At 55.5% G+C, this 27652-nt stretch overlaps 2 protein-coding genes across 8 annotated transcripts in view; one reads left to right on the top strand and one right to left on the bottom strand.

The window, feature by feature from the left end:
- CFAP99 (cilia and flagella associated protein 99) overlaps positions 1–23287 on the bottom strand; it is a 42470-nt gene extending 19183 nt beyond the window's left edge. For 2 of the 4 annotated variants that reach the window (XM_079154449.1, XM_079154448.1), the window contains exons 1-8: positions 23151–23281; positions 16327–16453; positions 10517–10661; positions 9576–9670; positions 6350–6462; positions 4557–4734; positions 1132–1212; positions 945–1019 (exon numbers count right to left, since the gene is read on the bottom strand). In XM_079154449.1, the coding sequence (XP_079010575.1) occupies positions 945–1019; positions 1132–1212; positions 4557–4734; positions 6350–6462; positions 9576–9670; positions 10517–10661; positions 16327–16437 (798 nt within the window). In that variant the 5' untranslated portion in view covers positions 16438–16453; positions 23151–23281. Of the gene's footprint in view, positions 1–944; positions 1020–1131; positions 1213–4556; positions 4735–6349; positions 6463–9575; positions 9671–10516; positions 10662–16326; positions 16454–23150 lie in introns of those variants that run through there. The other 2 variants (XM_079154451.1, XM_079154450.1) reach the window with 2 other exon arrangements.
- Positions 23288–23477: 190 nt separating this feature from the next.
- ZFYVE28 (zinc finger FYVE-type containing 28) overlaps positions 23478–27652 on the top strand; it is a 114372-nt gene continuing 110197 nt past the window's right edge. For 2 of the 4 annotated variants that reach the window (XM_079154393.1, XM_079154394.1), the window contains exon 1: positions 23478–23945. In XM_079154393.1, the coding sequence (XP_079010519.1) occupies positions 23907–23945 (39 nt within the window). In that variant the 5' untranslated portion in view covers positions 23478–23906. Of the gene's footprint in view, positions 23946–24971; positions 25158–27652 lie in introns of those variants that run through there. The other 2 variants (XM_079154397.1, XM_079154396.1) reach the window with 2 other exon arrangements.

Below are 27652 nucleotides of genomic sequence, written 5' to 3' on the forward strand. Positions count from 1 at the left end.
ACCACCTGGGTGGATGCTAGCCCAGCATGCCTGGAAAGCCCAGCCCACTCCCCCCGTCTCAGCTGCCCATCCATGTGTTCCCACCCGGGAAGCCAAGGCAGTATCTGCCTTCCACTGTCCTCCTAGGTCTTCTGAGGCATTGGACTGCCCAGGTGGAGGCAAGAAAGATGCAGGATCTGCTGGGCCTGGGGACAGTGGTCCCCAGATGGGGCGACTGGACCTCAGGGATCAATGTCCTCCTCTTCAGCTAACCCAGGGGTGGGGTCTCGCTGGCCCCATGCTCCTTCCTAGGAGCGCCTGAGTCTCTGTCCTCTGCCCCATCTAGTGCTGTCCTGCTTACCCAGCTGGAGGGGCCCCTAAGCCCCAGTGAGGGGTAGAAGATCACAGTTGCCCTGGGCATGCTGTTTTGGGGAACCCCGCTGGGCCTGCCTGTGCTGCAAAACGCGTTCTTCAGGGTTCACCTCTCTGTCTCTGGTCCCTTGGCTTTTTCTCCCTTTTTCTCCTTTTTCTGTCTTTTCATGTAAAAGTGTGAGGTGCTCAGTCTGAGGCACCTGGAAGTCCAGAGATGGCAGCCAGGCTGCTTTCTGTCCTGCGCTTCCCTCCTCCCATGGCTCTGGGTGGGCCCTACCCTGCCCACTTGGAGCGGGCATATGCTCCAGGGTCACTCCCAGTGTTACTGGGAATCTGCCTATGGTGAGAAAAGACTAAATAAGTGGCTTCCTGTGTTGCCATTTTGGCATTGAAAAGAATTTTTTTGCTACACCCCAGCCCTTTTTAAAATTTCATCTTGAGACAGGGTCCCACTATGTTGCCAAGGCTGGTCTTGGACCTGCAATCCTCGCTGGGATCCCAGGCGTGGCCACCAAGCCTGGGAAAGAGCTCTCCTGTGATGTGAGGACTTGCTGTCACGCAGACTGGCCTCAGGCCTGAAGGGCTGCTGTTACCTGCTCCAGGGGCTCCCCGTGGGTCCGGGGCATGGCGCACCGCAGCTCCTCAATGTTCGCCCTCAGCAGCAGCTCCTGCCAAGATAGAACGCAGCTCCTGCCCCGCCAATGGCCACCACATGTCCCTGGCTCACCAGCCCCCCTCCTCTAAAGGGGCCTCTAGGGATGGGGGGACATGCATGGCCACCTCGGCCTTCAGGCGGTTGTGTCTCTTGATCATCTGCAAATGCTGCTTCTCCTTGGGCTCCTGGAAGGTACTCCGAGGGACCTGGTGAGGTAGTGGGAGGGAGAACCTTTGGCTGGTAGCTGTGATTTAGAGGGGTCTAGCAAAACCTGGGTGGGTGCGACCAGAGGGTGGGCAAAGGGGTAAGTGGTGCTGATTACAGGAGAGCAAATGATGGCCTGGGCCCAAGAGGAGCGGGGCTGGAGCAGGAGCGGCCGGACCTGCCTGGGACCTGCGGGTGCTGGATGGGAGGGACTTGCTCAGGTCAGGAGTTGGTATGGGGTCTGGAGCAGGGGATGAGGGTAGGCAGAGGGAGAAGAGAGGCCAGCAGCACCAAGGGCACATTGCTGGCCTGGATGAGATGGCCAGGATCAGCAGGGACCAAGATGGGGGCACTGCCAACTCCCCAGACAGAGGGCATATGCAGAGGGTGACTCATGAAGCCGGCTGGGAGAATATCATGCACTCCAGAGAAATGGGCTGCCCCTAAGGGGTCCTGCAGCTACCAGCGTGGCCCTGGGCACCTCTGCTGGGTCCAGTCACAGGAGGTTGTCAATGACCTGCCAGGAGTCCTGTCCATCAGGGGGCAGGCCAAAGTCAGCCTGGATACCCCCTGAATCCATCCTCCTCACTCCCCATCTCCTCCCAAGTGTCTCGCACAAACCACAAACTCCGCTGTGCTCAGCTGAAGCCCTCGTCTTCCTCCAGCCCTCCCTCCCCAGTGTTGAGACCTGGACCCTAATGTTGTTTGCTCTGTGCCCCGGCCAAGGCCTCAGAATCATCCGAGAGCCTGTGTTTCTCACAATCATACCATCTCCAGTCCTGCCCACCTGCCTCTCCACGAACTGCTTGTCACCTCCCTCCTCTGTGATGCAGCGGGAGAAGACTAGTGTAGGACCACTTTGGTGCATGTCCTGACTCTGCTTCTGCCAACAGGTGTGTGATGAGCTCACCGCCTCCCTCCCCTGCCCCTCCTGGATGCCCTCAAACACTGAGGGAGGAAGGCACTGGCCCGGGGCCTTTGCTCACAGTCTGCTCTTCCCTGGACCACTCCTGGCTCACTTGCTCTTTCCAGTCCTTACTACCCAAAGTCTCAACTGCTCCAGTGCTTCTTGTGCCTTGCCCCACTTAGCTTTCCCCTCGGCACATGTCGCCCACTAGCACACCATAAACTTTATCCTGGTGTTTCGTCTGGGACCCCATGGGAAAGCACGCTCCAGGAAGGCACAGTGCCTGGCACACCCTAGACATTCTGTAACTGCTGAATGGGTGAATGAGTGATTTGGAGAGGGCTTAGCCCAGGAGGGGAAAGGGGGTCCTTGCAAGGAGCAGGGTGGGGTGACTAGAGGGAAGAAACCTTCAGCACTGTGGCCCTCAGGGAAGGTTATGTCCACCAATATCTCATTGCTTGTGCTGAAAGTCATGCAACTACAGAGACAGCAGGGCCCAGCCTGCGGAGGAGCCTGGCAGGAGCTATGCCAGGCGGAGAGAGAGGAGCAGAGGGCCTGATGACCCGGGAAGACACACTGATCTCTGGAGAGATAGGTCAGGAATGCTGAAGATCTGGCAGGTGGGGTGACTGTGGGGTTGTTTAGCAACAAGGATCATCTGTATACCCTAATCCATCATTTGCTTGTCTAGCTATCCATCCATCTAATCATCCATCTGATCATCTGTTATGGTTTGGATGTGAGGTGTCTCCCCAAAGCTCACATGTGAGACAATGCAAGAAGGTTCAGAGGACAAATGATTGAGTTTTAAGAGTCTTGACCCAAACAGTGAATTAATCTCCTGGTAGGGATTAACTGAGTGGTACTGAAGTGGTAGGGTGTGGCTAAAGGAGGTGGGACTTGGGGTTGTAGCTTTGGGGCATATATTTTGTATCTGGGCAGTAGAAATTCACTCTCTCTGCTTTCTGATCATGATGTGAGCTGTTTCCCTTTGCCACACTCTTCCGCCATGATGTTCTGCCTCACCTCAAGCCATGAGGAATGGAGCGGGGCTTCTATAGGCTAAAACCTCTAAAACTGTGAGCCCTCAAATAAACTCTTCCTCCTTTACAGTGTTCAAGTTGGGTCCTTTAGTCACAGCAGCGAAAAATCTAACTAAAACACCATCCATCCATCATCAACCCATTCATCCGTTATCCATCTATCTACCTAGCTATCTGATCATCCATCCATCCATCCATCCATCTATCCATCCATTCATCTATACATCAACTATTTACTAAGGGTCTGCTCTGAGCCAGGACTATGTTGGTAGCATTAAAAATGTAGGACAAATAAGATGGATGAGGTCTGGTGAAAGAAACCTGATAAGCAGATTCACAAATTATTACTTAATGATACAAAGCAAAGGAACTGAGATCAAGAAGGAAACTAAGTGAGGGACCCAATAGAATTGAGGGCTCATGAAAGTTTCTGGGAAGAGAGATTTTAATGAGACCTGAAAGATGGTAGGTCTGGAACCTCCCAGCACTATCCTCTTACTCTCCTGTACAGCCCTTAGTCCTGTTGGAGAACTAGATTTGCTCTGGGAAGCTGAGTCCATGGCCAGTGTGTGGGGAGAGACCAAGGTCAGTCAAGATATCACACCCCTGATGATGGCAGCCAGTACAAGACATGCATGAGACTGAAGCTGATCCAATCAGACTTTTCCAAGGAATTTTTGACCCCAGATGTTCTCTCAAGATCAGAATGGTATAGATTGTGGGTAGGAGACATGGATTTTTAACAGCAAAAGAAGTTAGCCCAACAATGAAGTTGACTGACAGAGGAAAGCAGAGTAGAAGGTCATAGAGAAACAGAGCTGGAATCTTGATCAAACTATGCCTGAAGGCTATCCTACTTTGGCCATGAGAATCAGTCAGTGAGTATATTGTCTAGGCCAGCTTGAACTCTATTTTCCCATTAGTTGCAGTGCATCCTGACTGATAATCCAGAGAGGTGAAGGGGGAGATGAAGAGACCCTCAGCTGATGGGACAGACATGCAGAGGTCTGGAGTGGGGACAGGCATGACGATGGTTCAGACAGACGTTATTGCCTGCCATGCCCTAAGAGCATGTGCGCTGTGATCTGCATGTGGAATAGCTAACAGGAAGGGTGGCACGTTGCCCCAGGGCTCAAAGTGGGCTCCACATGCACCTCCAGACAGGTTTGTCTGAGGCCCAACAGCTTTACTCAGCACCTGCTGGTGGGACCCCATGATGTGGAGAGCACCAGGCCAGCCAGCTTTCTTCTCTGTGGGGCTCAGGGATCTTGAAATGCTCCTGGTCTGGTCCAGTGTGCTCTTGGCCCTGGAGGATCCCAGCCTCCACTAGTCCCCATAGTCTATTCTCCTAGTCCTGCTAGTGCCAGCCTGTGCCCACCACACATGTCCAACTCACTTGTCTTGGCTGGGCCATGGTGGGGACAGGCTCAGGTGCTGGAATGGCCCGGGGCCTGGGCATAGTCAGATTGAATTCCTTGGGCTCTGTGACCTTGGCCTTGGTCTTGGAGACAGTAGTTTGACTAGCTGACACTCCCTCCAGTTGATCAACAAGCTCCAGGACCTCCGGCTGCCATCTCGAAGGCAAAAATGGAGCTCTGGGTCAACAAGGTGGCCCTGGGATCTGGAGGACCCCCAAGCTGGGGTCTCCCACAGGGTAAGGGTGGTGCAGGGTCAATGGCCCTTCTTCAGTGGCTGACCACTGCTCTCAGACATAGTCCAGGAATGCCCCCCAACTCGGTATCAGTACTCCTCTTTCGAGATGAGGGAACAGGCCCAAAGGCACTAATGGGAGGGCATCTGGAGGCCAGGGACATCCCACAGCAGGAAGCTGGGGGCTCTGAGGACAAGTGGCAGGTGGGACCTAGAGAGCACTAATCTGGGACAGAGCAGATGGCACAGATGGAGGAAGTCAGAAACCGGGAAAGGAAGCTGGTGGGGGAAAGGAACATTCCAGAGTGGTTCTTTGGTGACAGGTGGAGAGAGCTGCAGGAGTCAGGTGGGGTGAGGGCATGTCCCCTGCAGAAAGCCCTGCTGTCCTCGATGAAGCCTTGGGTGTGAGTGCTTTGGAGAGGGTGTGGATAGGAAGGATTTTGTTGGACTGCCCCAAGGTCTGGGCCACCCCTTTCCATGTTCCATGTCCTGTGGGCACTGCCTGCCGTCACCAGCCTGTGGAGGTCCCCTCCTGTTGGATTCCCTGGGCCAGATGCAGGGCTTGAAGTAGCTCCTGCCTCGCCCCGAGAATCAAGGCCACCCGGGGAGAAGGCTCCTGAGAGGGTTCTCAGGGGCCCCTCCAGGGCTTAGCCCAGGACCCTCAGCCTCGGGGCAGGAAGTTTGTGATGTGGCTGGCCCTAGGGTGAACTGGGGAAACCTGGAGGCAGAGGGGATATGCCCCTCTTGTGGAGGTCTGTCCAGATCGCCAGCGACAGGGACCAGCTGGGACTGGGGAACTCCCCATGAAGGAGTTGCTCTGGGGCCAGGGCCTCCTACGCAGAGCTCCCACATACAGGGGTCTGCCTGTCCAGAAGTCATCTGGCTACCCCTAGGAAGGCAAGGTGACTCCTTCCACACTTTCCCTGGGGAACTGTGGGGTGGGTGGGGGAGCCCCAACTGTGTCCTGGTCCCAGCCAGGACTCCCATAGCCAGCAACTGTGCTGGCAGCTTTGTCTTGGGTCCTGGCCTGCGACTGCGTTTGCCCCAGGCCCACTGGGGGGGGGCAGGGAAGGTAACAAGAGCAGCTTTGGGGTGACAGGCCTGAGTGGGGGACTGGGAACACCAGAGAGAGCTTTAGGCCTGAATACATCAGGAGCTGAGCTCTGAGCTCTCCCAACTCCTCCCTGGCCTGCACTCTTTGGATGTGTAGAAAGCCCTGCTGGGCTGGGACACTGTCATGTCACAGAACCCTGCTCAGTGGGTGGGGTCCAGAGCAGAAGGCTGATTCTTGCCATCTGACCTCTGGTCATCAGGCTGCACCAGCCACTAGTTGGCTGCCAGCATGGGGCCCTGGGTTGGATGGCTGCAGCATGTCCTGCCCTTCTAGTCCTGGGCAGGGGGACGGGGGCTTGGGCCTTCTTAGAACTTCTCACCCTGTCACAGAGTGCATTCTGACTCTCATAGAACTTCTCAGCACAGGAAGGGGGTGAGGAGGCGCCTCCCCACTCCAGGACCCCGATACCCACACAGCTGCCCCACCTCATCAGGGGGTCAATCCAGTTCTCCTTTACGTGGGTAGTCTCGTAGACGAGGCTCCATTCATCCTTGATCCAAGAGCCCAGGTTTAAGGGGTTGAAGAAGAACCTAAGGAACTGAGGGAGGAGGGAGTCGTGAGTGGCAGAGCCCCCGGGGGAGCCTTGGCCTCCACCCCCAACCCACTGGTACTCCAGCGCCCTCACAGGCAAGCGGCAGGCAGAGTGTGATGCTCAGGGACACGTGGCACTGCAGATGGCTGAAGAGACTGCACCCTCAAGACAGTCCCTGCTCCTTGTAGGGTCCCAGGCAGGGAAGGGGCCCCAGTCCTGCTTTCCGTCCCAGCCCAGCAGGGCATGTTCTCTCCAGGAGGGGCTTGGGTGCCCACCACCTCCTGGAACCTGAAGGCCCCTCACCCCACGCCCCCCCCCCCCCCCCCCGTGGTGGGGATTGAACCCAGGGCCTTGTACTTGTGAGGTAAGTACTCTACCAACTGAGCCATCCCCTGCGCATCCCACTTCTAAGCAGGTTGTTGGTGGGCACACATGGAAAGCTGCCTGTCTCCTGACTCCTGGCTCCAAAGGCTCTGGAATTTCAAGATGGGATTCCACCATTCTGCCACATGCTGTCCCCAGGGCATTGCCACTGGGTGACCTGGGGAGCCCTCTGCCTGCCTACCTTGGGAAGGTGACTTGTCTTCCCAACTCACGTAGTGGGTGGCTGTCCCAACCCTGGGACTGAGGCTGTTTTCCCTGGCCAGGGCAGACCCCGCTATGCCCTTGGATGGCCCAGAACCAGCCATGGTAGAATTCCCAGGGTCTGGGGATTCTGAAGGCCATTCCCAGATCTAAAAGCTTTGGTTCCAGATGGCATAGGACTGGTTTAGTTTCCCTGGTGGAGCCACCTGGGGATCTGTGTGGCTCCTGCACAGGACAGACTGTCGGCTGACCAGGAGGGGCACAGCCCTGGGAGGTGGTTCTTTATACTGCTAGGAAGAAGGTGCAGGCCCCACCCTTTCCTGAGGGGTCAGCCTGGGACCCCTGGAGGCTGCTTGGTGGAGGGTGTGCAAGACACTAACACCCCACCTGCTGCTCAGAGGGCCTTGTGCAGCCGAGCTGAGCTCAGATCTCAGAAAACCAACCAGGAGGGTCGCCCAGGGCCCCGAGGCTGCTACAGTGTGGCCCAGAAGAGCTCCGTGGTGACTAGGACATAGGGTGCTCCAGTGTGGGTCCCCAAAGCATGGCCTGGGCCTTGGGAGCAGGAAGTGATTGGGGAGGTGGCCCAGGAAATTCAAGGATGACAGAGGGACAGCAGTGGGCAAGACTGTGGGTAGGCAGGCCCTCTGGTCACTGCTGCCTCCCCAGTATGACCACCAGCACAGCCGCCTCATTCCCAACAGCCTCTTGCCCTGCTTGGCTCAGGCCTCCTCCCACAAGGCAACCCAGGACTCCTCTGAGCCCTCCAACTTGCCCTCTTGGCCACCTCCCATTCCCTCCTCACCTGGTGGCCTTATCTACCTACCCTGCCTGCAGGGTCCCTGGGTCCTCGCCCATGGCCACTGTCCCTTGTGCTCTTTCCAGTCCCTCACATTCCTACTCTGACTGTCACTCATGCTGCTGTTCTACACTCGAAGTGGGCAGCTAGTCCCTGTCCTGGGCCCTGTGGTGGCCATCTTCTCCCCACTGCCCCGCCCTCATTTGGGTACACCCCGTTGGTCACATCCAGGTTTCCTGGGACTGACTGTCCCCCTAACACCAGGCCACCATTCTCACTTGGGTTGGGGGCAACCCTGCCAGGGACCCTGCTGGGGTGGGGCTGGTTCTAGGTGCATCTGAGGTCTCTGGTGGATTCCGTCGCACATGGGTGGGGGCTTCTTGGAGCTGGTGGACCCTGGTCCTGCTCCACGTGTGTCCCAGGGCCACTCCTCCCAGAGTAGTGGGTAACCTCTGGGGAGACCATGGGCTGTGGTCTCCTGAGAACCAGCTAGGGCACTGCCACTTCCAACCACAGCAGTGACGGCCTCCCAGAGAGGTCATCTGTCCCGACAGACTCCCTGTCTTTCAGGCCCCACTGGCATCTCTGGAGCCCTGAGGCAGGTAGGGGCCAGGTATCAGCCAATGGCAACCCTTGGACCTGCAGCTTCTCAGTCTCCTGGAGATTCAAGTGGGGCTCTCTAGGTCGGTCAGTGACCAGCACTGGGAGTGTGATCTGTGGCCTGAACTGATGCCCCTGTGGTCACCACCACAAGGCCCAGGGCAAGATGGGGATTGCTCAGCATCATCAGGGCCTAGCACAGGTAGTGGACATCAGCCAAGCACAGGTCCTCTAGCTGTGCAAGCTGCCCTGGTCAGCCTCAGGCATCCCTCGGAAAATAGTGCCAATTTTGCTTTTTCCTCATGAAAATAAAGCCCCTTGCTTAAGAAAACTACAAATATTTATGCATCACAAGCTCCTCATGTTTATGTGTGGGCAGGAAAATGTCTTGAACAAACCAAATGCCAGCTGCTGGTTCTTGCTTTCTCTTTTATTAGTTAGGTGGCCAAGGTGCAGTGTGAGCATCCTGGGTCACCATGGCTGTGGTCTTGGTGGGCACTGCTGCTCCACGTCTTCCCTTCCCCAGTACTCCTGGGCCTGCAGTCTCTCCCTCTATCTTCTTCTCCAGGAAGCCACTCCTGTACTGGCGACTAAGCCAATGGCTAACAGAATCTGTTCATTACTCACATGCTGTGTGACGCTGGTTGAGTACTTGACCTCTCTGTCCCCATTTCCTCAAGTAAGGGATGAGCACCATGCAGGAGCAGCCTCATGGGGTAGTGTGAGGGTGAAGCAAGAACAACACTGTGTGCGGCTCAGGAAGCCTGGCTCACAGGGAAGGTGTGCCCACAGAAAGGTGGGCAGTGGGCAGGCAGGTGGATGGCAGGCAGCCTGTGGTCTTGGAGGGAGGGGATGCTGTGCTGGGCCTGGTGTTTGCTCAGGAATTGGAGGAGCCCCAGGAGTCCCAAGAGGCCCAGCTGCCCAGACAGTGACTCTTTGCCCTGACTTATCACTAACAATGGCGGGGTACCACCCATGAGAATGCAGGAACAGAATCAAATTCTCCCCAACAAAGAGCCCATTCTCCCCAGGAATGAAGAGTAGGAATCCACCAGAGTTTCTCTCATTGAAAGGAACCAGGAGGCAATAGCAGGGGATGCAGAGGTCTCCCTCCATGGCAGCTGTCCTTGGGGCTCACCTTGCATGTCTTGTGTATGGGCCGGGACCTGATGATGCTGCAGAAGAGCTGGAAGCCAAGCTCATCCAGCTGGAATGTGGCCAGGTAGCACAGCACTGGGAAGAGGGTGCAGCATGAGGTGCTCCAATCTGCGGAGTCCCCAGAGGGAGGCCTCGCAGGTGCACCTGCTCTAGTGGGTCCAGGACACAGACCCAGATCCTGCTGGTGGTCCCGGGAAGGACAATCCCAGACAGACGATGGGAGCCAGGTCTCAGGACAGCTGTGGTTCACTGCCACTCTGCTGTCCCATCCCATCGGCTCTCAGAGGCACCGAGGGTCCTCTGGGCAATGGCGAAGTCGTTTTGGATTTTAGTTTGTTAATTCCAGGAGGCTGAACTGCATTGAGCCTCTGGGGAGGAAGTTCCTCCAGGAACCGAGGCGGGTTTCACCCTGACCTGACCTCCCCAACCCTGGTGCCCTCCCCCATCCCTCCCCCAGGGTCTGGGCAGCCCCACCCCTGCCTGGGTGCCCACAGGGGCCAGTAAATGCAGAGGCCAGAGGCATCTCATATTTAATCTCCCAGCAGGGCCCAGACTATGGCCCAGAGCCTGCTCCAGGGCCTCAGGGCCAGGGCCCAGGAGTGGCCTGGGAGTGGCCCAGGCTTGCCCAGTTGCCTTCCCTCGGGGCCAGACTGCCTTAAGCCTGGGCTGTTGTGAGCCCAAGTCTCAGTTTCCCCATCTGTGAAGTAAGGAGATACATCACCCTGGTCCACCCCCTCATGGGCCACTGTGAGGCTCAGTGAGGACAGGCTTGGCGGAACTGCAGCAGGAGCCTCTGCCACCTGAGGAGCAGCCCTGGCCTCCCCAGCGGCTCTGCTGAGGTCTGCCACTAGCCACCTCTTCAACCCTGATTCTGGAGCGGCAGCCGCCTGGGCTTCAGGGATGGGTGGGACAGGTGCCTACCCTGGAAGAGGCTGTAGTCAGCCCAGAGGCAGAGCCGGCCATCCCGCACGTAGAAGGCGTCCACCACGATGGTCAGTAACTTCCGGTACTCAAGGCAGCCGGACAGGACCTCCACCACGAATGCCTGCTTCAGGGGGCTCAGGGCCTGGAAGGCAAACAGCCAGGCGGGCAGCAACTGAGATGAGGGTGGCCAGCAAGGTGGGGTAGAGCTGAGGTAGATGGGGGAATGACCGTGTGGGGGACAGGCCCGGGGTCCCCCTGCTGAAGCAGCACAGGGAGGGGGATCAGGGCCTCTGCTCAGGAGGCTGGGAAGGGTCTGCAGATGGTGGCCGCAGTGCCCCTGGCAGGGCGTCTGCATCTCGTGCATCTTACCACAGGTAAAGGTCTCCAGACAAATGAGCAGAACGTAACCGGGGGCCAGTGCACAGGGAAAGCCTGCCAGAGCTCACCCACTGGGACAAGTAGCTTCCCACACAGCTGCTCATGGGCCCTGGGGCTGACTCCCATTTGCTGCTTGGGACGTTCTGGGTTGTGGCCTGTGCAGGACACACATTGATTATTCAAGAAGGTAAGAAGGTTTCCAAAGTAAGTTCTGAGAAGTCAGTTTTGAAGGTGGCAGGAAATGAGGTGTCTGATGTTGCCAGTACAGCCTGAGAAGGGCTGGTGGGGACAGATGTAAGCCCTTCCCCAAACAGTTCAGAAGCTGGTTGTGACAGCCTTGTTTTCCAGACCAGACAGTTCAGTGAGGGCACTTCCAGGAATCTGAGTAGGCTGTCCATTGGCACAGGCATGGTCCAGAGCTGAGCCCTGCAGCATGGAAATGGGACCGCCCAGAGTCAGCCTTTCCATGCCCGGAGTCAGGCGAGAACAGGATGGTGATCCTGGGGGCAGGCGTGGAGGGACATGGGAACATCCCTGAGGTTGACAGGTACTACTTCTATAACGACTTCTAAATTATTTCCAGGCTTTGCCAGACCACCCTCTTTTAGCAGGTCCTGGGGCACCAAGACCTTCCAGAAGAGCTGTGCCAAGGGAACCTCAGAGTCATGGCAGAGTGAGGAGCCTGACTGCACGCTCATGTCTGTCATCTAGGACAAGCGTTCTTTCTCTGCGTTTTTCTTTTGTGGTGCTGAGATGGACCCAGGGGCCCTCGAGAAGTCACCTCTGTTTGTCTCAGTTTCCACATGCCCGTCTCCCTGAGGATGAGCTCAGTGGCTCTGCCCCATGGGCTCTGGTGTGATGAGGCAGGCCCTCCTCTTCCTCACTCAACAGAAGCAATAGACACCTGGGGTGTCAGCAGTTGTCCTCTCCTGTTACAAGGTCACTGGACACTCAGCAGAGGGAGTGGAACATGGTGGGATGAGTTACACCTGTGAGTGCAGGCAGGGCTGCCGACCTGGCTCTCGGCTTAGCCATCAGCCCCTGCCAGCTCCTCTGGCTCCCCTGACTGCCGGTTGCACCCACATAGGAGGGGCACCACCCCTGCCAGCTTCCAGCCCCTCCCTGACACAGGAAGCCCAGGCCTCGGGCCCAGGAGTCGGAGGTGATGAGTCATCTGGGGCTGTGCTGAGGGCTGGGTGACGGTGTAGGACTCTGGACAACTTCCTCTGGCCTCTGGGGCTCTGACAACAGGGATTCTTTTTTTTTTTTTTGTGGTGCTGGGGATTGAGCCCAGGGCCTGTGCTTGTAAGGCAAGCACTCTACCAACTGAGCTATCTCCTCAGGGATTCTTTTGCTTATTAATTATGAGTGTGTTTGGGATATGTGACAATGTCTTTTTAATAAGAGCAGACACAGGCTCTGATGCCATCAGGCCCTGGGCAAGGCATGTCTGGAGGAGAGACATTGGGCAGAGGACCATGCAGATGCAGGGCTTAGTGGAAGGTGGCAATGGCAGTAAATGGCACCTGGGTTCATGCACCAGGCTGGGCCTGAGGCCAGGTCCTTGCAATTGCGGAAGCACAATCTCTGATACTGGGTTTGCAGCTCCCAGGTCAATGGTGTCCAGCAGTTCACAGAGACAAGACTGACCCTGGGGGTGGGGATGGGGTTAAAGAGTGCTGAGCACTGAGTCCTGGCCCAGGCTCCGGGTCTGGGCAGGGTAAACTCTGTCTCCCAGGAGGCAGGGCAAGGCCCCAATTGCACTAAGAAGGCCCTGATTCCCAGCCTGTCACTGAGACCAGAGAGCTGTGGTCACCAAAATCTTGAGCCTTGGTCAAGTTCAGGGCTCCGGAGTTCCCACCCAGGGAGAGCAACCAGCAATGACAGCTGTCCCACAGGCAGGGGAACCAGAGGTCTAGATCCCTGCAGCCTCACAGTCACTAGTCCCCTGCAGGAGTCACTCCAGGACCAGGCAGGGTAGGGCCTGGTGCTGATGAACCACAGCTCAGGACTTGCAAGTCATATTGCCAGACCTGCCAATTAGAGACTCAGACCAAGTCAGGTCAGAAGTTGAGATAAGGAAACAGGCAGCTGGATGCCACCCAGAGCCATCAATCCTCAGACTTCCCCAGGAGTGTGGGCCACAGGAGGCCCGTTTCTTCCCATGTCTGGGGATCCAGCACTCCAGTATAAACTCTGGGTGGTTCTGAGGCCCCATCCAGTCCCAGCCTGCCCTTCTGTCCCTGGACTCCATTAGGAGGTGTGTTTCCTGGGGCTGCTGCAACAAATGACCACCGACAGAGTGCTGGAGACGAGGGAACCCCCTCTCATGGCCCTGGAGGCCCACACCTGGAGTGGCGGTGCTGGCAGGGTATTCAGAGGAGCATCAGAGAGCATCCACCCACAGTCTCTCCCAGTGAGGTCACTGGTCTCAATGCTCCCTGGCTGGCGACTGCCTCCCTTGGATCTCAGCCTCTGCTGCAGTGTGGCCTTCTCCTCTGGGTTACCAACGTGCTTTCTTTTCCCTGGACCTGTGTCCACACTCCCTCTTCCTATAAGGCCATCCTCATCATTAGGGCCTATTCTAAATCAAGGAGCCCACAGACCACAGGTCTGTGGCACATCTCTGGGCACAACCCAGCCTTCCATTTGCCCTTCATCAGACTCCACCTGTTGACTTCCGTGTTGCATAACTTTCTGTTAGGTGGCAGTCTCCAGCCCTGGCCTAAGGAAGTCAGGGGATTACAGCTAGAGATGAAAGTGAGTTGTCCAAACTGGGTCAGTCTCCAGGGCCCCGTTCAACTTTGACTTAAGAGGGACATTTGCAGTGAGTGAAAGGCCCAGGGCCTGGGAGGTAGGCACTACCCTGCCACCCGCGTGGTCAACAGTGCTGGCCTCAGGGGTGCAGGGCCAGCTCCTCAGGCTGCCAGTTTCATCCATTGTTGCTGGCTTGCAGGGTGGTATCAGGGGGCTGGGCTCCCCAGGGGAAGGCGCACACATGGGCCACACGTGACTCGAGGACCAGGACTTCTTTACCACTAATAATCCGTTGGTTTTTAAGAAACAAAACCAACACCCAGACTGTTCTAGCAGCTCACGCTCCCATCACGGCTCCCTTCTTGAAGAACAAGCCCTCTCTCCCTGCCAAGGTGACCAGGAGGGGGAACAGTGAGCGCCAGAAGCACCCAGAGGCCAGTGTGGCCAGAGCAGAATGGGCACAGTGCTCAGGAGAGGGTCACGGCTGGAGGGAGGGCCGGGAGCAGGCAAGGTAACCAGAACCTCCTGAGGACCCAACAATAAGAGGCCAGAGCCCAGAAGGAGCAGTGCTGGGTAGGGGGAACCCAGCATGGGAAGTGCAGGGGTCCAGGGGCATGTTTAAGAGCTGGGCAGCTGGGCCACTGGACCTATAGGTTCAGTGTGAAGGAGGTGGGGGGTTGGGACAGCCTGCCCAAAGGGTGCTGTGGTTTGAACATTTGCCCTCCAAAACCTGTGTGGATGTGGACTTGTCTATGGTTGTGACCAGGCAGAACCCTGAAGATGGCATGTGCTCTCTCTCCCTCCCTTCTGCCTTCAGCCATAGGATGAGGGCCCTCACCAGATGCCAGAACCCTGATCTTGGACTCCCCAGGGCCTCAGGACTGTGAGAAATACATTTTGTCACTCATAAATTCTAGAGCCTCAGACATTTGGTTATAGCAGCACATAGACTGAGACAGAGGCTTGAGGGAGACAGGAAGATCCCGGTAGTCTTGTTGCAAGGGGACGTGCTGACAGGAGCTGCAGGGGCTTGGGATCCAGAGGCCTTTGTGGCTGAAACAAGGTGGGAGAAACAGGGAGCTGCTAAAGCCAGGTTCTGGAGCAGGCGGGTCCAGGTCATGGGTCCAGGTAATAGATGGCTTCCAGGACAGAATTCTGGGCAAGGGGATCCAGCTCTTTGTTTATTTGCTTTGTTTGCTTATTTATTTTTTAATATATACATTTTTAGTTGTGGATGGACACCATACCTTTATTTTTATTTACTTGTTTTTATGTGGTGCTGAGGATTGAACCCAGTGCCTCACCTGTGATAAGCGAGCGCTTTACCACTGAGCCACACCCAAGCCTGGATCCAGCTCCTTGTGTCTGCCTGCTGCTGTGCACTGGCTGGACGGGCCTGGTAGGGTCAGGAGGTGGGCCAAGCTGTATATAAGGGCTTCCCCTGGGTCTGACCCTCACTGTTCTCATTGTGTACCCAAAACGTTAGGGTCTTAGGGAAAGAGCAAGGGGGAAGGAGGTGAGGTGGGCGGGAGGTACCATGCTCCCTCATGCTCCCATCCTTGCTGACTGCAGGCCCCAGTTGAAGGAAGGATTGTTCCAGAGGCTCGGGAGCAGGAGTCAGAGGTTCTAAGCTCTCTCTTATGTGAGAGCCTTGGCCCCTGGAGCCTCTGCAGCCTTTACCCACACTGTCCTGCCTCTGGGCTTTCTGTCTGTTACCTGAGGGCAGGTAATGGGCTGGGGTGTGGTGAGGGTCACCTCCCTGGGACCATGGCAGTAAACCAGCCCACAGAGTTGTTTCAAACCAGAACAGCGATGCCAGACAGGCTGCAGCTACATCTCCACTCGTGACAACACCCCTTCAAAGGTGGGTGCTTCCTGGGTAGGGTGGGGGCACCCATGTGATAGTCCTCCAGCTCTTCCCCTGGTGGACCTGCCAAGCTCCTGCCTCTGGGCACCTGCCCTTTATGGACAGTGAACATGGGGTCAGAAACTGCTATGGGGGACAGGGAGCAGATGACAGGGAGGGTCCTTGTGGGACAGGGTGCTGGGGTGGCAGGCGATGCTGAAGCAAGGCAGACTGACAACGTGCTGCTCCTCACCCACACCCAGGTTCTGCATCCCAAGAGACCAGTCTCTGGACGTGAACTGAGAGGGAAGGAGAGGAACCCCTGGGGTGGGTGTGGAGGTTGAGGAGCTGGTGGCCAGCCTCAAGGTGTGAACAGAAAGATGAAGGAGGTAGGGGAATGTCAGGGGCTCCCCATGGCCTTGGTGCCCTGGCTTGCCGCTGACTGCTGGAGGTCCCTGGTTACCCTTGCCATCACCGTAAACACAGCCACAGACCCTCCAAAGTAGGGGTAGGGGTGGAGGGGCTCAGAGCTGCCTCTTCTTATCTACATTGAGGACAGAACCATGTGGGGACGTGGTCCTGAGTTTGGACAACACATCTCCCCACATAGCCCAGTCTGATGTACACCTGGGTGCTGGGAGCATCTCCCATGATGGAATGGCCTTCTGAGAACACTGCTGGCCATCACTGTGAGGGACATTTGCTTTGAGCCGCTCCTGATAGGAAGGAAGCCTTTGTTAGTCATGGACTTGCCCAGGAGAGGGAAGAGCCATGTCACGTGCCATCGATTCAGCCTCCCAGGAGACCAGTGCTGCCCTGACCCTACCTGAAGGGAGGAGGACACTGCCTCCAGGAACTGGTCAGGACTGTCCTTCTCAGGCTTAAACTTGTCCAGTTGCTCTATCACAATGTCAATGCATTTTCCATAGTAGGCCATCTTCCTGGGCAGGACCCTAAAAATAACATATCATGGGTCACCTTCTCTGCAACTTCTAGGTGGCCAGCGTGGTTGGGCAGAAATGGCTGCAGGACCCTCACCAGCACTGATGGAAGTTCACCAGACTGCCAGGGACCTGAGGCCAGTTCCTAGAAATTCCTCTTTAGGCCTCTGCTGCCCCAATGGCTAGGGCTGAGGTTGGTGTGCTTGCTCCCAGGTCACTACCACTCCTCCTTGTCCCCTGAGGCTTCCAGGTTGGCCCCAGAGCCAAGCTGCAAATGGGGGAGAGGCCCAGGCCAAGAATAGGCCTCTGGGCATTCCTTAGTCCAGCCTGGGAGGGGGGCTGCTTACTTGGCTCCTGGCTAGAGCAGGCGATCAAATCATGAAAGGCTGTGGCAAGAAGGAGCCTGGGGTCCCCAGTTCCAATACCTCCATTCTAAATATGAGGAACCGGAGGCCCAGAGAGGATGCACAGACTGGTAAGGGGTCAGGCTTTGAGGGCACTGAGCAGACAGTCTGGCCTGGGGTTGTCCTGGGGCATCCTGGGAGGAGAGGCTCGAAGAGAAGCCAGTCCCTGGAGCTGGATCTATTGACCACAGGTGGCCCCAGATACCCTCAGAGGAGGTTGACCTTGTTAGCAAAGGCCCTCATCTGCCCATGTGGCAAGCTTGCTTGGGCTTCAGTGGGACTGCTCAGGAGCTGAGCAGTAGCCAGGCTGCTCCTTGGACTCCCTTCCCAACACCTTTCCTCATGCCATGACTGAGCAGTCTCTAGGGGTGGAGTGGGCAGGTGCAGGGCCACCCCTTTAGTCTTACTGCACCAACACCGGCAAAACTGGGTTGTTGGTGCTCTGGGGACAATGGAGGCATCTCTCTTCCACTGGTTAGTGAGCAGGAGCAGTTCTAGACTTAGATCCTCAGGTTGGCAACTGACTGAAAAAGCAGCGCTGGAGGTTCTTCAGTGAGATGGCCAACTCCAGCAAGCCCACCAGGTCCAGTGATTGACTTGCCTCTCCTGCCCCCATGAAGACAGAGAAGGCAGGAGAAAGACACTTTGAAAATCAAGTAACTATCCCAAAAGGTCAAAATTCCAATGAATAGGAGATCAAGGAAGAAGACAGAAATAAGACAAAAAAATGTGCAGAACTGAAGAATGAAGTTTTTTAGCAGGAGGGGACATGCTGAGTACCCACAACAATGAAGGAGCTGAGAAACGTCAAAGTAGGGAATGCCCAACACTTTTAGCATAGGCAAGGGCTGCAGAGTAGCCTCAGGCTTTGGTACCTGCCAGCCTTTGGGACAGAAGGCCCTACTCATCCCCAGGAATAAGACCAGCGAGGGACAGATGTGGGTCTGGGATGCTGGGACTGGACTTAAAGGAGCATCATGGTGGGGGACTTGGGGAAGGAGGTACAGGTATCCCCAGAGGAAAAGTAAGTGACAGGACAGGGATGCAGAGCAGAAGGGTAGACTTGGGGGGTGTCTCCAAGAGAAGCCTGGATGCTACCTGGGGGTCTTCAATGAGCACTCAGGGAAAGAGACTCAGATGCCTCATCACCCAGGGCTGCACTCCAGGCCCTGTACCTGCAACTGAGGCCTGACTTGGGGCTGTGTGCTTGGGGCTGCGTGCTTGGGGTTGCTCGAGGTCCCAACCCTGACTCTGCACATGCACAGAAACCAGCATGAGCCTCTCTCTAATGAGGTCAGAGCAGCAGAATTTAGAAATCAGCAGAAACTGACTTGAAGCCTTGGTGCCAAGAGCAGGCTCTGGAGACCAGGTCCTGGAAAGACAAGCCAATGAGCTCCTTGGGTGCCTAATAAGCCAGCCACTGGCACCATCGGGATGCTGGTCCACCCTGGCTTGCCAAGACAGGTGCTGGGTTACCTTCCCTGTATCTGGAGACTGGCAGGGAAGCCTCCCTGTGGACTCCTGTGGGCTGGTGTGGCCCTGATGATGCAGAGGCAGGGGAGACACAGTGACTCTCTGGATGGGATAATGCCAGATAAATCCATTAAACCCGTAATCCTCAGATGCTGAGATGTAGATTCTGGGTCAGGTGTAGCCCTAGGCAGGACAGAATTTGTGGGAGGCCACCCTGTTCCCTCTGCTGGTCCTCCTGCCTTCCACAGCCTGCTTCCCTGGGACCTTCACTGGAGCTGACCCCACCTCATCTCTAGGGAGGTTTCCAGTGAGCAGAAAACCTCTGCTCACTCAAATGCTGGGTGGTGGGAGAAAGGCCACCCTCATTTGCCCACCAGGGTCCTCTCACTCTCCTAGGTCACTCAGATCACCTCTAGCAAGTCTCCTTGCTACAAAGGTGAGCAGAAAGACCAGTGAGTGCCTGCTCTTTGCTCCCTATTCCATGATGGATTTGGAGCTGAATTCCATGTCCTGTCCTTGGTTGAGGTTTTTCCCTGGTTGTTGTGGTCAAACTGCGCCCATGCCCCTGCCGCCACCCGGGATGCCAGGCAAGTGCTCTACACTGGGCTACACCTCAGCCTTGTAGTCTCCTTGGAAAGGTCTGAACAGCTCAGGCATCCAGCATGGTGCGGGTGGGTCAGGGCTCACTCATCCTTAGCCTCAGGCCCAGACCAGTCTTGGTGACATAAGTAGATCTGAGCAGCTGTCACATGGCCAGGAGGGGGCAATGTCTAGCTTGCTGGCCCCACTGAGTACTCTCAGGAAAGCAATGTCAGTTGACTTGGTCTAGATGGGTCTTCTCAGCATGTCCCAACTCCTTCACAGACTCCTTCACACCCTCTTGGGCCCTCCTCACCCTGCTCTGTCCATTTGGGTCCCTTTCTGGCTTAGAAGTTCCTTTCCATGTGGCCCCTGAACCCCCAATAAGCCTTCCCCTCTTCCTTTCTTTGATGAACTCTTGGATGTCCCTCAACACCCAGTTCAGATATGATCACTAGGGGCCGGTCTTCCTCTCTGTTCTCCCTCCCATGTGTCTCCCTGAGGTCATCTAAACACCCACTGTGAGCACTGAACACTGTGGGTGAGCCCTGCTTCCTCACCTTCCCAGCACCCAGGAGCATCTGTGGAATCAATGCCAAATGTAACATAAAAAGGACCAAGTCCCTAAACTGGGCCCTCAGTTTGAATCTAAAAGATGGCTCTTACAGTCAGAAATAAGACCTACTCAAAGGTCATATTGCATTCTCTTTTTTAATAGATGTTTTTTAAAAAACTTTACTCATATGGACCCTATAGCACAATAGAGTTCAGTCGTTCTGTCTCATTTAACTAGGAGATAGATGCCACAATAGTGTTTTTGAAGGAAGTAAGAGAATAAAACCCATGTTGATGGGATCTTGGGGTGCAATCCCCAGTGATTTTCTGCCCATGTGGGTTCTTGCAGCCCAGGTGAGGCTCTGAAGGCCTTGCCTGATCCCTGGTAACCTCTTAGGATGGCTGACCTTCATGAAAGAGGCATTAATATGACAAAGAAAAATAACACCCACATGTCCCAGGACTCACAGGGAAAAGGAAAAAATCCAGGCAAAAAGTGTTTTTAAAGAAACAATGCTGTGAAATGTATTTTCCCTGCTGGAGGGGGCTTCCCAGGGATGGGCGCCCTCCCCAGCACTCTGGAATCTCCTGGGATAGACCCAGGGAGAGGGTCCTTCCTGCCCGTGATGTGCAGTCCGAGAGGGTACTCTATGCACAGGGAACTGCTCCCAGGTGAATGTTTTCCTGCTCTTCCCTCCTGTCTTTGAGCCTGGCAGTTTCTGAAGAAAGGGTGGTCCCAGATGCCCCTGTTGATGCAAGCCCTCCTCAATCCAGAGTGGAAATGGATGGAAAGAACTGGAAGGAGTGATGGAGGAACCAAGCAAAAGGGAAGAAGGGGAAAGAAGAGCTCCTCTGGAGCCCAGACTGACTCAAGCCCTCCTGCCTCACCAGCTTGGCTCCCGGTTAGGCTGTTTCTGGGGCAGAACCTGGCACCCCGCACTTGGTGCAGAGCAGGTGCACTATGAGTGAGCACAAGGAAAAGGAGGCTTGAATTCTGAATCCCTACTGACATCAGCCTATGACCTGAGCCCACACCATCATGTCTTCAGGTAAGAAATGGACATTGAGGTTCAGCCCCTTCTCTGGCATGTTTTTAGCACCATGGTGTTATTCGTTCATTCATTCTCAGTTTTATTTTTATTTTTATTTATTTATTTTTAAAATACATTCTTTTAAATTTTTTTAGTTGTTGATGGATCTTTATTTTATTTATTTGTTTATATGTGATACTGAGAATTGAACTCAGTGTCTCACACATGCTAGGCAAGTGCTCTACCACTGAGCCACAACCCCAGTCCTTTATAATAGTTTTTATGTTATTAATTGAAGTGATGGAGATGGAACCCATGGCTTCACACATGCTAGGCAAGTGCTCTGCCACTGAGCCCATGTCCCCAGCCTCTCAGCTTTAGCAGTAAAAAATCATCTATGTGGGAAGTGGGATTTAATTCCCAAGCTTATTGATTTTTTTCACATATTGATTTTTAACTCCACTAATCAGGACCTGACTATGTTATATTTAAGACAACTTGAAAGGTAGGCTGGATTGAAGCTGCTTTTTTTCTTAGCAATCTTTTATAGACAGAAATGGGAGTCTATGGAGGTTTAAATTCTATCAGACACAAACACACAGACCTCATTTACATGAGATCCCACATGTATATTAATTGAAATACATTCTTTTCCCATGGTGAAAGTTGGTTCTCTAAGGATCACTGCCAAGTCATGCCCTATATGGCTTATGCTTAAAGCACAGCCCCATGTGGCAGGTCTTGCTGGTTGCTTCTCATCTCCAATCTCTCTTTCCTCCTAAGTAACAAAAGCCTGATTTTTAGTTGGGCCTATTGCTGCTCAACTGAAAGCTCACATTTCCCAGCCTTCTTGGAAGCTCTGCATGGTTATGAGGCTAAGTTCTTTGATCTCAGAATCAGAAGTCTCCCTTTCTGGAACCCTATTTCTCTTTTTCATCTAGTGCTTGGGCTCAGAAGGTGCTAGCAAGAATTTGAATAGCCATCGTAGCTGGAGAGGAAAACAGTAAGAATGGCAGCAGGAAAAGCTGACCCCTGGTGATGGCTGGTGTGCCTCCCAGAATTACTTCTCCACAGTCCTCTCCTGTGGAACAGCACAGCTTGTTGGGCCTCTGATGTTGGCATTCTTTGTTGCACTTAGCGGACCCAATCCTAAAGAACATGCACGTTTCCCTGAGGTCTGCTTTATCCTGAGGCACAGGCCTTGGGATTGGCCAAGGACAGACCCATGGACAAAAGTCATTTGTTCACTGGACAACACTACCAAGGGTCAACCCAAAGTTCTGGTGGCTTGGGGAGCAGGTTTTATGGGAGAAGACTGGGAGTATGGCTTGAGATACACTGACTTTGAATCTGTTCCTCACCATCTGTCCCAGTGGTGAGGAGCAGCAACTGGGTCTGAAGTCCCAGGGATCAGGCTGGAGGCCTACGTTTTGGAAAGGCTTAGGAGAAAATGGTTGTCTATGAAATCACACAGGGATGGGGTGGGAGAGCCTCTTCCAAGGATGGAATGCCAGGCCTCCAGGGCAGTCAGGTCTGTGAGAGAGGGGCCAGTGAAGGAGACTGGGAATGAGTTGCAAGAGAGAGGGGGAGAAGAGATGCATCTGTGCCAGCCCAGAGAGCTGTGGGTCACCCAGTGGGAGGAGTCGACTGGGTCACCTGCGGCTAGAGCTGAAGGAAGAGACAGAACACTGAACTTAGCTCCAACACTATGGACAGTTTTGATAAAGAGCTTCAGAGGAGTGGTTGGATGGAAATTTGAGGCAGTGAGGTCAAGAAAGAACAGGTGGAAAGGAACTGGAGATGAGGCACCTTGGGAGGGGTTTTGCTCTTTAAAAGGGAAACAAAGATTGATGGCAATTGGGGCCAGGCAAGAAAACCAATGAGGTGCTCAAAAGTGAACATGTGTTGGACCACCACACAAGGGAAGTCTCAGATGTTCCAGTGCCTAGGACTGAGTTTAACAGAACAGAGAGGTCAGCAGAGAGGTCAGCGAGTCCAGGTAACCAGTTAGGCACCAGCACCCTGGACAGAGGATAAGGAGGCGGAGCGGGGAATGCTTCTGAATTGTTTCAAGCGAGGCCTACCTCCCTCTCCTGTGCCTTAGATCTGAATATTTCAGAAAAGCCAGGGAAGTGGCACTGGATGGAAAGGACAGACCTCCTGTGGTATGCCTCCTACCTCCCGGACAACAAGGCCTCTTTGAGCCTGTTTCTTCAGCTGTACAAAAGAATTTTAAGCAAAACCACCTATTTGTGTTTTAGCTGTCTACCTGACAAATAATAGGCACTCAAACTTTGGTGGGCCTGTGCGTGTGTGTGTGTGTGTGTGTGTGTGTGTGTGTGAGAGAGAGAGAGTTTTCAATAGATCCAAATTAGGGCACCGTTGGAGGAAGTACTGAATCCCGCAAAATGTCTTCTTACAAGTACCTTTCATTGTGGAGATTAAACAAAACAAAACAACACCATCTAAAAACACCTTTAACTGCGACCAAGGAGTTGGGAAGACCAAAGAGGGAGGTAGGTGGTCTGCGAAACTCGGAGGCGAGAAGCAAGGAAGAAGAGAACCGCAGAAATGGAGGGAAGTCGCGGGTAAGCAGAGGACCCGGCCACGCGCCCCGCCTCCTCCCGACGGCGCTCGCCCGCATCGGCACCCACACCCGCCGGATACCTGCCGGCCACCGGACCTCCTCCGCGCCTCCGCCTGCCACCGAGGACCCGGCGCCGGCGGGAGGGAGGGTCGTGCAGCGCTGCCGCGCCCCTTCCTCTCGGGTCGGCTGGTCCTCCACCCGAGCGGGCTGCACTGTCCGGCGTCGTTTGGGCGCGGTCGCCTGGCAACCGCCGCGCGGGAGGCCGCAACTCGCGGAACCCAGCACAGGCCCCGCCCCGCGGTGCGCAGCGGGACGTGTAGCTCACGAGCGTGGCGGGACCCGCGGTGCGCGCCGCGGAGGGCGGGGCGGGGCGGGGCGGGGCGCGGCGCCGAGCGGGGATTGGCGGCCTCCTCGGGCCGGCCCCGCCCGCGACTCGCGGCGGGCCGGGGGCTCAGGGCGCCCACAGCGCATGTGCGGCGTGGGGCGGACGGGCCGGCTGAGGTGCTGGGTGCCAGTGAGCCGCCGGGAGCCGCGCGCCTGGTGCCCGCGCCTGTCCGTGCGCCGGCCCCCGGGTCTCCGCCCGCCCAGCGCGCCAAACGCAGAGCATCCTCCCAGACGCGCACCTGCCGTCCGCGCCTGCCCGCCGCCTGCTCGGCGCTTGGGGCTCCGCTGGCGCCCAGCCGCACCCAACCCGCGCGGGGGGCCCGGCCTGGCCCGACCCGGCCCCGGCCCGGCCCTGGCCCTGCCTCCGCGTTCACCCCGCGCCGCAGCCAGGCCCGGGCGCAGCGCTGCGGAGAGTGAGGGCCGCCTGGAGGCCGGCCGGGGCTGGCGCGGCGATGATGCACAGGTTCCGAAAGTGGCTGTACAAACCCAAGGTGAGCGACCCTGGCCGGACGACCCCCGCGTCGCGCTCTTCTTTCTCCCAGGAATGACCTACTGCCTGTTCCTCTGGCGAGACAGGCCCCTTTCCCCTTTCCATGACAGGCTTTCTCCATCCTCCGACCCCCCTTCCCTTCACTCCGCCGCAGATCCCCATCGCCCTACCTACCCCTGGCGCGGAGCCGATGGCCCATTCCTAAACCCTGGTGCTAGACAAACCCCTTTGCTCTTACTCTCAGACCTGGATGCACTCCCCCGCCCCCCCCCCCCAACTGCGGCCCAAACCGGCACCTTCCCTTCTCATCCCGATCCTGGACTGGCCCCAGCTCGCATCTCATGGTCCTGGGACCCCTACTACTTTTCCTGGGTGCCCTCTCCCTGCACCAGGGATGCCTCCCCTGTTCTCTGCCGCCCCTTCCCCCATTACTCTGGGCGCAGGATAATGGACCTCCCAACCTCCCTCCGCACTACGGAACAGACCCTGACTTCTCTTCCCCCTGGGTCTGTAGGGATCCCTCGTTTCCCAATCCTCAGGTACTGGACAGACTCTTCCCTGTATCCAGAGAGGATCATCATGCCTCTCCTGGCCCTCCCTTCCCAAACCAGTACGGATCCGCCTTCGGCCCTGTTCACGTCTCCATTCTGTTCCCTTCCCCACCCATGTCTTCTCGAGTTCGGAGATAGGTTCTTCTTCCGTCTGGCGGGTGAGCGCATCGGGGGCCCGCAGCCTCCCCCGGGTGGGAGGTGCTGCTCCTCACTCGGCGCTAAGGCCCCTTCTTGAACCACGGGGTCGGGGTCTGGGCGGCGGGCCCCGTGCCTCGGCGGCAGCGCCAGTCGCACTGCGGGCGCTGCGTCCCTGCCACCAGCCTGGGGCTTGTGTCCCATCGAGGCCAGAGAGGGGCCGGGTGCTTGCGGCGCAGGGACATGTCGCGGCGATGCTGTGGTCCTGCGAGGGTTCTGGGCGCAGTCTCGATGTCCAGGGGCGGCACATTGGGCCCTCGTAGCGGGAGGGCCCCGGCTCTGGGGTCCTGGGGAGGCACGGCTTGGGTGGGGTCAACGCGAGGACCAAGGGCGAGAGCGGGACAAGACGCTCTGCGTCCGGGCGGATCGGACATCTAGGCCGCCGCGTCACCAAGCGACCCGAGGAACAGTCTCTCGCGAGGCTGACTACTTTACTTGGCTCAGGGTCCCAGCCCCTCTCCCGCTCCGTGAGTGATCTCGCAGGGTTGAGTTCCATAAATCCGCGCCCCCTGGTGCGCCCATTCCGGCCAGATAGCAAGCGGGTCGGTTTGGAAGACCAGCACCCGAGATTCGGGCGAGCTCAGGGACAAACGTTAAGGCTCGTGTTCCACAGCCTTTGCAGTAGGGGAGTTTTATCTGGGGGTCGGGAGTGTTGGGTTGAGGGCCTGCAGGTGCAAGGGGCCGCTCTTGATGGGCCTCGGCCTGGCCCAGAGGCGGGTCAGAGTGGCGGCGCTCCAGCAGCTGTATTGGGGGTTCTTGGCGACCCCGGCGCTTCCCGAAGCTGGGTGTGGTTTGGGGCCTCGCCTGTCCTTGGCCACGCCCTGGGCGCCCAGCCCTTTGCTTGCTGCAGTCCCTCTGAGGTGCATTCAGTTCTGCCTGCTATTGATTTGTTTGTGGGCTCACCCGGGTGAGGTCTCTTCATTCAGTATCAGTACAAGGAGTGGTTTTTCGTTTAAGTGACTTTTTTGTCCCTAGTTAAGGAAAAATCAAGTCCAATTTGAAAAAGTCATTTGGGAGTGGGCAGCAGTGTTTTGTTTTTTTGTTTTTTTTGGTGGCAGATGATGGGGGCAGACAGGAAAATGTTTGCAGGCAAGTAACGGACTGTGTCTCTGGAAACACTGGGGGTTGTTCCGGATGCCCTTTCCAGGGTGTCTGTGGCAGAGGCAGTGTTTCCAGATCACGCAGGCACCTTGGAAGGGAAGGAAAAGTAATTGCAGGCTGTTTCATCAATAGCCAGGTAATTTCAGAGAGGACTTGACTTTCAGTTAATAGAAAATACTTTGGAAGATGTTACTACCCTTGCGGGTGTGCCCCAGAACTGAGAATAGGATCCCCAGTGTTTCCTCTTCAGCAACCAGCTTCCCTTGAAGGCCTGCTCCATGGGCTGACCAGGGCCCCTGAGAGTTGGTGCATTAAGTTTTCCTGAGAATTCAGCCCAAAGCTGTGTGCTGGTGGAGGAAGGGCACAGGCAGGATTTCTTTCAGAGCTCTCCTCTTTCTCACTGTTGTCTTTGCCCATACTGTCTGATATTTGTCCCTGACCCTAGATTCCAGCCACATCTGTCTCAGATCTCTGGAAACTGTGCTCAAACTTGAGTGGTCTCTCATTTGAGGTCTGTCTTTGGATTAAAATATCCTGATCGTTTGAAGGTTTGGACTGTGTTGTATGTTTTCTAACCCCAATAGCTTTTCATTTTTCAAACCAAAGCTCAGATTTTTGCCTTGGATTATGAACTGAATTTTATGCTTCTCTTCTGTCTAATTGGGCACATTGTGGCACAGGAGAGTAGCGTCAGTCCTGGGAAGATGCCAGGTCTGGGGGAGCTGAAGTGTTAAGTGCTGGCTGTAGGAGGGTAGGTCTGGGGAAGATTGTTCACACAGTTCAGATTCTTTTTTTCCACTTTTGTATTTAGATGTACAATTCAAAGTACATTTTCAATTTAATCCCTGCTTTGGTTTAAAACTGAACACTGAGCTTTTTGTTTATTACAGTGTGGTGGAAAATATTCTGAAATAAAAATCTTATTCATTTTTCCTGTAGTTCTAAAAAGTGATTGAAATGCTTAAAGTATTTGTCTACGAAAATTACAAATTTCACTATCTGAATAATTAATACCTATGTAATTTGGGTAAAAAAAAATGCCTGATGAATAATGCAATAGTTTAACATTAACCTGACATTTGCGAAGCATTGCATTGCATTCCTCCCTTCAAGTCAGCTTTCCGAACACCGTTGTGGTCTTTCTTGATGGAAAGCACTCAGGCTTAGGGGGCTGCACTGAAGGCAGCACACAGGCGGTCCTGGCCTGTCCTCTCTTGGTGTCTTGCTTTCCTTGAGGGTGAAGACTTTCTAAGGAGAGTCAATGTCCAAGAAGGGGGAATACTTTGGAGGAGCTGGTGTCCCCCTTGAACCAGAAGCATCAGTGGCCAGTGTTTCTGGCCAGGTTATAACATCCTGTTAATCAACTTAGATGTACATCCCTGGTCACCAGGCAAGGAGGGATCATGGCAAGTGGGGAGGGGACACTGGACCCAGAACTGACCTCAACCTGGTTTCTTGACTACATCAAAGAGGGTATTGATGATCCAGGATGCATTTGTTTTCCATCTCTGAGGAGGAGTTGATCTGTGGGTGGATGATGCTGGCCAGGTGTATGGGCTTGCTTGGTTTGATGACTTATTAATACCCACAGCTATATGCTCCACAGAGATGGCTCTCATCAGCAGCCCCCAACCACTTCTAGGGTAGGGACTCTCAACCTTCACTATCTCCTCCTTTTTAGGGGAACACTCCTTGTAATACTGCTTTGCTGAGTGATGTTTATCTGGATGCTTTCTGTAACGTTCTGGATTCAGATTCGATGAGAGATGAGAGGGCCTTCACTAAGAGAAACCTGCAAGACTTTCTGTGTGTTTTTCCAGCAGACCCTGCAAGTCCTGTGTAGTCTGTCTGTGTGCAAACT

The sequence above is a fragment of the Sciurus vulgaris genome (genome assembly GCF_902686455.1).
Source record: "Sciurus vulgaris genome assembly, chromosome: 9".
Lineage (NCBI taxonomy): Eukaryota > Metazoa > Chordata > Mammalia > Rodentia > Sciuridae > Sciurus > Sciurus vulgaris.